The sequence below is a fragment of the Silene latifolia genome, chromosome 11, assembly GCF_048544455.1.
Source record: "Silene latifolia isolate original U9 population chromosome 11, ASM4854445v1, whole genome shotgun sequence".
Taxonomy (NCBI): Eukaryota; Viridiplantae; Streptophyta; class Magnoliopsida; order Caryophyllales; family Caryophyllaceae; genus Silene; species Silene latifolia.
In genome coordinates this window covers 97,184,282-97,195,929 of record NC_133536.1, presented here as the reverse complement: position 1 = coordinate 97,195,929, position 11,648 = coordinate 97,184,282, and the positions used below count along the sequence as shown (strand labels likewise).

The 11,648-nt window shown below is 38.0% G+C and overlaps 1 protein-coding gene across 1 annotated transcript; it reads left to right on the top strand.

The window, feature by feature from the left end:
- The first annotated feature begins 5,650 nt into the window (after nucleotides 1–5,650).
- On the top strand, nucleotides 5,651–6,589 carry LOC141613698 (uncharacterized). Its single transcript, XM_074432441.1, has one exon. The coding sequence runs from the start codon at nucleotides 5,651–5,653 to the stop codon at nucleotides 6,587–6,589; it is 939 nt and encodes a 312-aa protein (XP_074288542.1).
- The last annotated feature ends 5,059 nt before the right edge of the window (nucleotides 6,590–11,648 follow it).

The window sequence follows — 11,648 nt, the reverse complement described above, 5'->3', positions numbered from 1 at the left end:
CGCCCCTTTCGGTTGAACCAATAGAAGTAGAATATCCACCAATGGCTAATGATCAAGAACCATCCGGGAGCTCCGGGCAAGAAACTATGATACTCAACCTCTATGCATTGCCTACCCACCCATGGGAGCTAATGCTAACTTTGAGTTGAAGGGCTATTTTATCCACAATCTACCCAAGTTTCATGGGCATGCGGGGGATGACCCCAACCGTCATCTCTCCGAATTCCATATGATGTGTGAAGGTGCTATACCAAATAGTGTCACGGAAGATCAATTTAAGTTGTGAGCTTTTCCATTCTCTTTACTAGATGCGGCAAAGGATTGGCTATTCTACCTTCCACCGGGTACAATTCGTACTTGGAAGGCCATGAAATCGGCATTTCTCGAAAAGTACTACCCCGATTCAAGACACAACAATGCCAAGAAAGCCATCACTTCTCTGGAGCAAGATCCAAGTGAAAGCTTGTATGAGTATTGGGAAAGGTTCAAGAAGTTGGTTGCACAATGTCCATACTATGGACTAAGTGGTGATGACCTATTGGTGAACTTTTGTGACGGTCTTACTCAACAAGACCAAAGAATGGTGAATGCCGCTACGGGTGGAGGAGTTGACAACTATTCCGTGGCGGAAGCAAATGAGATTATAGAAAGGTTAGCCACAAGCACAAGAAGCTATGGAAGAGGAGGCCAAGGGTCAAATAATCTTAACTCAATTGAAACAACCTCCCCCTCCAACCAAAAACTTGAGAAGACCGTGGATTATCTCACCAAAATGGTAGCTCAATTGATGGTAAACAATCAAGGTGGAGCACAAGGATCCAATGCGGAGTGAAATTATTGTCAAGGTCCACACCCGATGGAGTCTTGTCCCATCATGCAAGAACAAGGGATAAGCAATGAGAATGTGAGTGCCATGATGCATTGTAACTATAATTCTAGAAACCCCGTCGGGGGAGGATACTGCAAATACGATCCAAATGGCAACACATACAATATCGGCTCAAGGAACAATCCAAACCTTAGTTGGGTAGGGTATACTTCAAAGAGTTTCCAAAATGGACAATTCAACCATTTGAGGAATCAAAATTCACAAGGTCCCAACCCAAATTTCCAAAGAAACCAAAATTTTCAACAAGGAAAAGTAGGATCCTTCCAATTTAGAAATCAAGGTAACCAAGGTCCTCAAGGCAACCACAAGAATTTTCAAGTAGGGGGTCCCTCCTCTCAAGGAGATGACGATTTATCCACCAAGGAGATGTTGAAGATGCTTGTGAAAGGGGAAGCCGAGACAACCAAGAGGTTTGACAAAATGGATGCCGATAAACTTGCAAGTGATGAAAGGGTGAAGAATCTTGAAATCCAACTTGGCCAAATTTCCCAAGAAATTGCCAAGAGCAACCAAGAGAACTCTACTTCAATCCCTTCTACCACATTCCCTTCAAGAGAGAATGCAAGTGTCATGACCTTGAGAAAAGGGAGGACCTTAGAATCCCCCTCAAAGAAGAAGAGAAAGGCAAAGTCAAATGAGAGGATTATTGACATTGAGGTGCAAGAGGAGGAATAGATTGTGGTTGACAAAGCAAAGGAGTCATCATAAAAGGCTAGTGGAGAAGAATTGAAGAGTCCGTTGAGCAAGGACAAAGGAGACAAAGAAAGTAACAACACCAATGATCATATTGAGGAGATCGTGAGAGAACATGTCGTAGAGGTACCTTATCCTCATGCTCTCACACATTCTAAGAGGTTAGAAAGAGATGGGGATCTCTATGAAACCTTTAGGAAGTGTGAAGTAAACATTCCCCTACTCAATCTTTAAAAGGTGTTCTGAGGTATGCAAAGTTTCTCAAGAAGGAAAAGTAACAAAAAGACAACATAAAAAAAAGTGTATGGAAGAAGGATGCCGTCATCATAGGGCTTGCAACTGTGATTGATTGATTGATCATGACAACTGTATCAACGGGAAAATCAACTAAACATCAGAGTGCTAGCACTTCCTCTACATTGAATGCAATACGAGCAGACAAAGCAAATAAGTTACAAGGCCCAAATGTTGAGGAAGGAGTGAAAACAAAAAATATGCATGACATCAATGGCATTCCTACTCTTTCTGATGAGGATTTATTAATTGAAACGATTGATGATTCTGAGACTGTGGATGAGGAGGAAGCAGATGTCGTCTGGTATCAAAGGCATGGGAAAAGGATCATGCAAGTAAGTGAAGACAATCCCTCTGATTTGCTTCAGTTGACTGATGATCATGTCCAAGATGAATTGACGTACTGGCAGAATGCAGTTTATGGCTTCATCCTTGGTGCTAATCCCCCATGGCAGGCCTTAGAGGGCTTCCTGAAAAGAGTGTGGAGTAAGTATATAATTGATAAGATCTCTTTTTTACCTTATGGAATTTTCTTAGTTCGATTTCAAACCGAGGAAATGAAACAAGCAGTCTTGGGGAGTGGACATTTCTTGTTTCATAACAAACCCATGATTATCAGGCCTTGGTTACCGGATGTTGAATTAACCAAGGAGGCAGTCAAGAGTGTACCTGCTTGGATCCGTATTAATAAGTTACCCATAAAATTTTGGGGAAAGAGCCTAGAGAAAATTGCTAACTTAGTTGGCACGTATGTGAAGAGTGATGAGGCCACAGATCAAAAGACTAGGTTGGGGTTTGTTAGGGTAATGGTGGAGTTGCAATTGGGACAAAAATTCCCTGAAACTATCAAGTTCTTGGATGAAAAGCAAAATTTGGTGGAGCTTAAGATAGAGTATGAATGGAAACCTAGTATGTGTACAAAATGTAAACTTCTAGGGCATGAGAAAGACACCTGCAGGAAGGGCAAACCTGTCAGGAAGGCTCAACGTGCTCCACAAATCTGGCGACCAGTCCAACTGAAGAAGCCTGAGAGATCCATCAATAGCAATCCAGTTGTAGCACCTGTCAACAATACACATCAATCATCTGATAATAAAGAACCTAATAAGGGGCAGCAAGCAATGGATAATGTGCATACACCAATGACTAGAACTAAGGTGTCTGATGGGGGAACTTTATCTCCAGTGAAACAGATCAGGGCTACTAGACAAGGGATGCAGTCTGACTCTGATCAGCAACATTCTCCATCCTATAAGGAGGTGCTGAGTGGAAATAACTCACCCACATCAGGCAGTGGCAAAAATGGTATTAAACCCTTTAACCTTTCTCCATGATAAAATTTGGATTTTGGAACGTGAGGGGGATGAATAAGGAAGTGAAACAACAAGTTATTAATAAATTTCTTCTTAGTAATAATGTGGGTTTTTTTTGCCTCCTTGAGACTAAAATTAAACCCAAGAAGCTTAATAGTACTGTGAATAAAGTTTTTAAAGATTGGAGTGTGACCACTAACTCACCTTATCATGAGGGTGGCAAGATTTGGGTGGTGTGGAACCCATCTCTTGTTGATATTTTGTTCTTGGAATATAATGCACAATATATCCACATGTTAATAACTGATAAGCAAGCACAAACTCAGTTCTATTCTACCATGGTGTATGATTTTAATGGAATACATGAGAGGGATGAGCTCTGGACTAATCTCAGGAAGATAGCTACTCAAGTTCTGGGGGCCTGGTCTGTAGGAGGTGATTTCAACTGTGTAACTCAGGCTATTGAAAGGCTTGGGGGTACAGTTAGTGTGGGTGAAGCTGAACCATTCCAGCAGTGTATTGAGGAATGTGCTTTGAGTGATATGCATGCTACAGGTGCCTTCTACACATGGAATAATAAACAACCCCCTGAGACAAGGGTGTATAGTAGGTTGGACAGGATGTTTATGAATCATGAGTGGTCAACTTAGCTGCCTGATTACTTTGCTAATTATCTTCCAGAAGGCAACTTTGATCACACACCATGTTTAGTGAGCATAGCTAATCATAATGCAAACAAGTGTAGGGCTTTTAAATATTATAATATGTGGAGCACAGCTCCTGGTTTTCATGAGTGTATTGCTTCAAGTTGGGCTCAGACTATCAAGAGGACAAGAATGTACAGTCTGGTTAGGAAGTTAAAGTTGCTGAAACCTATACTTAAAAGACTCAATAAATCTCATTTTTCTGATGTGGAGAATAGGGCTTTATTAGCTCAAACTGAGCTGATACAGGTACAACAGCAACTAGTGGACAAGCCTGGGGATGAGATCTTAATGCACGCAGAATATGAGCTTCACAAAAAGAGCTTATTTTTAGAACAAGCAAAAATGACTTTTCTTAAACAAAAAGCAAAGGCTCATTGGCTAACTGAGAGGGATACTAATTCTGCTTACTTCCATGGCATCATCAAAGCTAGGAGATGCAAGAATTTTATACATCAGATCAAAGATCACAAGAATAAGGTGCATACTGAGGAGATGGGTATCCAGCAGGCTTTTTTAGATTACTACCAAATGCTCTTGGGTACCAGGACTAAAACTACTATAATTAAACAGGTTGTGGTACTTAAGGGGAAAATCTGCAATGATGTGCATTCTCAGCACCTGCTAGCTACTATCACCCATGCTGAAATTAAAGAGGTTCTACATCACATTCCCAATGATAAAGCCCCAGGTCCTGATGGCTACTCAAGTCAGTTTTTCAAGGATGCTTGGGACACGGTTGGGGAGGAGGTATGTCATGCTATTGCTGATTTTTTCCAGATTGGTAAACTCCTCAAACAACTCAATGCCACTAATATTACCCTCATACCCAAAGTGGATAGGCCTACTACAGTGTTGGAATATAGACCCATTGCCTGTTGTAATGTAATTTACAAATGCATATCCAATTTACTTTGCAATAGGTTGGCTTTGGTTTTACCTGATATTATCTCTCAGAATCAGGGGGGCTTTATACAGGGCAGGAGTATAATGGAGAACATCCTCATATGTCAAGATATTATCAGAATGTATGAGAAGCAGGCTGTATCCCCTAGATGTCTGATCAAGATGGATCTTCAGAAGGCCTATGATACCATAGAGTGGGACTTCTTGGATCAGATGCTTTCTTTCCTTAATTTCCCTGAAGTCTTCAGAGGATGGATTATGACATGTGTCACTACTGCTACCTATTCTCTAAGTCTTATTGGAAATATGTTTGGTTTTTTTAAGGGCCAAAGAGGACTCAGGCAGGGGGATCCCCTTTCTCCTCTCTTATTCACTATATGCATGGAATACTTGTCTAGATTGCTTAGTTGTTCTACTGAGAGCATGCATTTTAAGTTTCATCCTTTGTGCAAACCTATGAAGCTTTCACACCTAATGTTTGTAGATGACCTTCTTCTCTTTAGTAAAGGAGATGCCCCTTCTATGATGACCATCCTAAGGACCTTCTCTACTTTCTTAGCTGCTTCAGGGCTCAAAATGAGTAAAGGGAAGTCTAATGTGTATTTTAATGGAGTCCAGCAATCCCTAAAGCAAGATATCCTCCAAATACTGGCCTAGTGGAGGGAACCCTGTCTTTTAGGTATTTAGGGGTGCCTATTAAAACTTCTAGGCTCACAGCCAAGGATTGCAGGTCTCTGGTTGATAAAATAATCAATAGAATCAGACTTCTGAGGGCACGGAAATTGTCCTATGCTGGGAGATTGGTACTGGTAAGGGCAGTTTTTAAGACTCTTCATTGCTATTGGGCACAAATGTTTATTCTACCAAATGGAGTCATCCACAGAATTGAACAAGTGTGCAGGAATTTCTTGTGGGATGGGGGAGTTGATTTTATGAGGTCACCTCCTGTGTCATGGGATAAAGTGTGTAGGCCAAAGAAAGAAGGGGGCTTAGGCCTTAAAAATGATGTTATATGGAATAAGGCAGTAGTGGGGAAGCTAGTCTGGTGGCTTAATTCTAAGCCTGACTCTTTATGGGTCAGATGGGTTGGTCACATTTATCTGAAAGATGCTAACTGGCAGGACTACTACCCTAAGGCTAACACATTGTGGTACTGGAGAAAGATCTGTCAGGTCAAACTAGAACTACAGCAAGCATATCAACAGCAATTATGGACAAATCAACAACATATGGGCTACACTGTAAGTAAGGGCTATAATTTTCTAAGAAACAAGGAAACTGAAGTACAGTGGCATACTCTAGTGTGGAATAAATGGACTACACCGAATCATAGCTTTATAGCATGGGTTCATCACCATGGAAACATGAATACAAAAGGAAAACTCTTCAATTTAGGGATAACGGATGATAGTACCTGCTGCATATGCGGGGGAGCTGTTGAAAACTTGGAGCATCTATTCTTTGCTTGTCCCTACAGCAAAATTGTCATTGATAATGTCGGAGGGTGGGTTGGGGATCCCTGGCCCGAATTTAACTGGATCAATTGGCGGCTTGCGAAAACGGGTACCTCACTTCGTTTAGAGATCCTTGATGCCACAATCAATTCTTGTCTATACACCATTTGGCAGCAGAGAAACAGGAGCAGGCACGAGCTTTCCCTTATTCGACCTATTCTCATTGCCTGCTTCATCGTGGATGAGCTTAAAGTGAGATTCCGAGGTCTGGGCAAAAGGGTTTTGGTCAGAAATGAAGTTATGTGGCTTGAGAGGCTGCTAGAGAGAGGCGTTTGACTGAATTGAAGGAATGTTCAGGAGAAGGAAGAGGAAGAGTGACGGGATTAGGGTTGGGACAACATTTTCTAATTTTTTGATCTGATTTTGTTGTATGTTTCATTTTGATGGTGTTTGTCTTTGTTGGGCCATCTTGTATGGGCTCACCGGATGCTTTGTGACATGGGTTGATCTATAAAACCCGTGTCATTGTATGGTTACGCTTTCTTTTGATATAATACTTATATTTTATCAAAAAAAAAAAAGTTTCTCAAGGAACTTTGTACGCCTAGGAGAAACACAAGGAAGGGAACTCAAAAAGTAAGGGTAAGTGAACATGTCTCCGCCATATTTAAACAATCACTTCCCAAAAAGTGTGGCGATCCGGGGATGTTCACTATAGCATGCTCAATTGGGGAAAAGAGTTTCACCCATGCTATGTTAGACCTAGGTGCATCAATCAATGTTATGCCCTATACCCTCTATGAGACCTTGGGACTTCCACCTTTGAACAAAACCGACGTAGTGATCCAAATTGCGGATCGCTCAAATATCTACCCCAAGGGGATGGTGGAGGATATGTTGGTAGAGGTAGACCACTTGACTTTCCCGACCGGCTTCTATGTTCTTGACATGGAAGTGGACTCGAGGGCCACCCCGATCCTTTTGGGGAGGCCTTTCATAAAAACCTCTAAGACAAAGATTGATGTATCTAACGGAAACCTCACTATGGAATTTTACGGCAAGAAGCTCACATATAACATCTATGTTGCTATGAGACAACCTAGCGAGTTCACATTCATGTTATTTCTTGAACATCCTTGAACCAATTGTCTCACAAGTGTATAATTTGTGTCAAAGGGACCCTCTTGAGGTTACCCTCACTAACAATTTGGACCAAGAAAGTTTGCGTGTAGTGTTGTCTCATGATGTACAAGAGTATACCGAGTACTTGGACAAGGAAGAAAGTCTTGAAGATGGGGAGGAATTATACCCAAGGAAAAAAATGAAAGTTTACGTGTAGTGTTGTCTCATGATGTGCAAGAGTATACCGAGTAGTTGGACAAGGAATAAAGTCTTGAAAATGGGGAGGAATTATACCCAAGGAAAAAAATGAAAGCACACGATCCAGCCTAGGACGCAGCCTGCGCCAAACAACGCAGCCTGCCTCATTTGACGCAGCCTGCGTCCTCCTCGGGTTTCAGCTGAAATGTTGGCATATCAAGAGCATAAATTCCCTACATCCTTCCTTCCCTTATAAGCCAATCTTGAGAGACCATTACCCTCCATCATAAAACCACCAACATGAACAAAAACCTCTTCCAAATCACCTTAAATATATTTTCGTGGGAGAAAACAACACTCTTCCATTGATTATTTCAAATAAACTCAAGAAGGAGCAAGAGGAAAGGTTAGTAACCTTGTTGAAAGATCATAGGGAAGCTTTTGGGTGGAGCATCGCCGATATCAAAGGGATAAGCCAAGCACTTGCATGCATAAAATCCGATTAGAGAAAGAAGTAAAGCCCGTGCGCCAACCTCAAAGAAGACTCAACCCACCCATGATGGAAGTGTTGGAGTATGTGTCCTCAACAATGGTGCGATCACATTATTAAAACTCGTAATAAGAATACATAAAGGGATGATTCATTTTTTATACGTCAACTAATCAACATTAATCAGTAATGATTGGCTGACTAGAGTTTGACATTACTGTCGTTTGACGGTGGTGATCAGTTGATCCCTTAAGGTCACACCTAAAGGACAATTCCCTTAATAGATAAATTAATTAATTATATGATGATACGGATTAATTAATTCCTTAAAAATTGAACAATTTACATATGTGAGTGAGAATATGAATCTTATTGTAATTCGATTAAATGAGATTCGTTTTAGTAAATAAAATGTTATATATTACTAAAATTTTGTTTATGAAACAACTAAATTAAGAATGATCGGTTAATTATAATTACAATTTGTTGTAGATTATATTAACATGGACCATTTTATACACTTGTAATCATGAATAAGATAAAAATGACATAAATGGAGGTAAAATGGTTAAAATTAGTTAAACTTCAAAACAGGCCATGAATTTTTTATATGTTGTCACATGCACATTTTACTCACTGGTTATAAAATTTTAGATGAACTTGATCCATTTTGCATGATTTATGAATTTTTAGTGTAAAAATTACATAAATAGTGACTATTTTAGCATAAATAGCTAAAACAAATAAAATGGCATGAGAAAATTATTTTAGGTTGCATTTTTATCCCACATATCAGATCTAAAGTTGGAACATTGATTAGATTAATCTTCATATGCTTTAGATATTTTATTAGATAAAACAGATAAATTGCAACTATATTTTTCTCGAAATAAATTCGAAAATTTTAACCTTGATTTTTGACATTATGAGTGTCATGGAATTATTCCATAATGTTGAAAAATTTAAAATTTGAAATTTGAAATTATTGTAATTAAATTTGGATTTATTTCATAAAAGGTTATGAATTTTAAAGTAAAAAATGAGCATAAATGATAAATCAAGTTGAATTATTGTCAAAAATTGAGTAATGACTAATTGTTGAGTCCTAAGAGAGTTAGGATAATTAACTTGGACTAAAATTTGATTTTAGTATTATTTTGTAATTTTAGTAAGTTATTATCACGCATTTCCATAAAACCGAATTATATAAGATATAAGTTTAAATAGAGCGATTTGGCACATAATTTGGCATGTTAATTATATATTATAATGCTGCATATTTTATTGATGAATGTCATATTTATTTTATATAATTTTGAATTATGTAATTTTATCTTAGTATGGGCTTAGTTTTAATCGATATTACCCGTAATGTAAGTTAATATTGATTCGGTTGTAATTTATTGTGATCTCGTATCACTTTTATTTTATTTCATTAGATTTCATTTTACAAATGTATAATAGGAAGTACAATGTACATTTTATTATTTAATTATTTGTAATTCCGGAGTTCCCAAAAGACGGTGCCATTCGGAAAGGAGTTCCGATCGAGACGGTGTCTATCCTTGGGAGGCGTGTCACGTGAAGACTCTAGGGACCAAAGGAGTTGGTTTCCGAATATGTAATAGAATATAAGATTTTCTATTTTAGGAAAGGCCATACTAGGAAATTTATTTTCTTTATTTGCTTGCGTTATATGTTTGCATGCATTGCGAAATCGCCATAACTTCACATGCATATTTTATCGTCTTTTCGACCGTGTCGATTATAATTATCGCTAGTTCACTAATATAGTTCACATAAAGGTGATAGATGATAAATCGACAAGATCTTTCACATATTTAAAAATTGAGATTAGCCTTTCCAAATAGTAGGACCCATGAATCCCTTTGACATTTGAGGTAGATTCGGTTTCGCGTGGTACTTTCATTTTTCATCGGGTAAGTGGGGTAATAACAAGTTATTACACGCGAAATTTGGTTGGTCTCAACGGGACATGAAGACTAGTTTTATGTTCCGGGGCTAGAGATGAACTTAACATAATTTCATCGACCGAGAGTTCTAATTGTAGAATCAGTTAAAGAGTTAACCCACCGAGTTATATTAATGAGGGATGTATCGGTTTCCCGTGCCCGAGTTAATATGGATTTGGATCTCGGAATCATTTATATAATTGGGTGGAGGTCATTATATAAATGCTAAAACATGCTAAAATGTTTTCATAGATTAACGATGAATGTTTCTTTTCCCACTATTTTGTTGTTTTATATTGTTCTTTATCATCTCTCCTACTCATATACGATATCATTCGATTGTAACATGAGTCTCCTCTAAACTACTATTACTAACGACAAATAGAATCTCTTTCTAATTCCTCAAATGAACCGTTTAAATAGAGCATGGATTAGTTCCATAGGAATCATTCTATTCCATAGAACTCCATAGAAGTTGTCCTATGTCATATAAGATTAGCATCTTAAAGTTCCTAACATGCCTATGTATGATTTCTTGTGAAGATGTGTGAATAGAAGTAATGATTAGTCAAAATATGTTTTGATAATATCTTCTATGCATCCATGGTTCAAAGTTCTTATTGCTCAACCTAAACACTAGTCATCAAGCACTTAAGTTGTTAAGAACATGACAATGTTAAATTGGTAAATTAATTTGTTAGAAATTTTGATTAACCAAATACCACAATAAAGTTCATCCTTGTGAAGGATTAACTAGGAATTTATATGAAGATAAATCTTCATCAAGTAGAAATTCTTGAAGTGAGTGGGAGCAATAAGAAGTAAGTATCTATCTTAATTGTTAAGGATAGAACTAGGCTAGAAAGAGCAGGTGTTAGACACTAAAATAGAGACAAACCCCAAACAAGTAAAGATCTAGGAAGTTGGTTGTGTGACTCCAACATATTCCTTCCTGAATATCTATGACATTAAAATTGCATTCTTGCCAATTATCACATCATAAGTATTTGATACAAATGTGTGAATCATGTTAGAAATTGCCACATTTCATGATTATGAAATATGGCAAAAGGATGTCAAAACCACCTTTTGTAAATGGGTATTTAGAGGAGGATGTGTTTATAACACAATCCAAAGGTTTTGTAAATCCTTAGAATCCTAACATTGAATAATCGTATGACCACTAGCAAGAATAAGTTCAGAAATTTGCATGAATGGAACTAGGGTACTTGCCATTTCATCCATGAACATATGAATGATGTAGTGTACTCATTTTAGTTTTGTATTTAGAATTGTACCTCAATAATTTTTATGATGTACACTAAGTCTAAATAAGAGTATAATTCAAGTTTTTGTATAAAACGCAAAGGGTTTCTCAATTATGCAATTAAAACAAGCGTTGTGCCCTAACACACCACGATTAAGTTTATGGTGAGAATACAAATCAAGGTAATTATATTCAAACTAGAAATAAAATGTCATATATATACAAGACTCGAGTTGGTGACCCCAAATTATTTCTCATTTGTCGATTGAAAATCGCATTAAAACTAGTTTTGACTAGTATCCCACACCATTTGATTGTGAATCTCATGAATTGTGCGAATCTTGT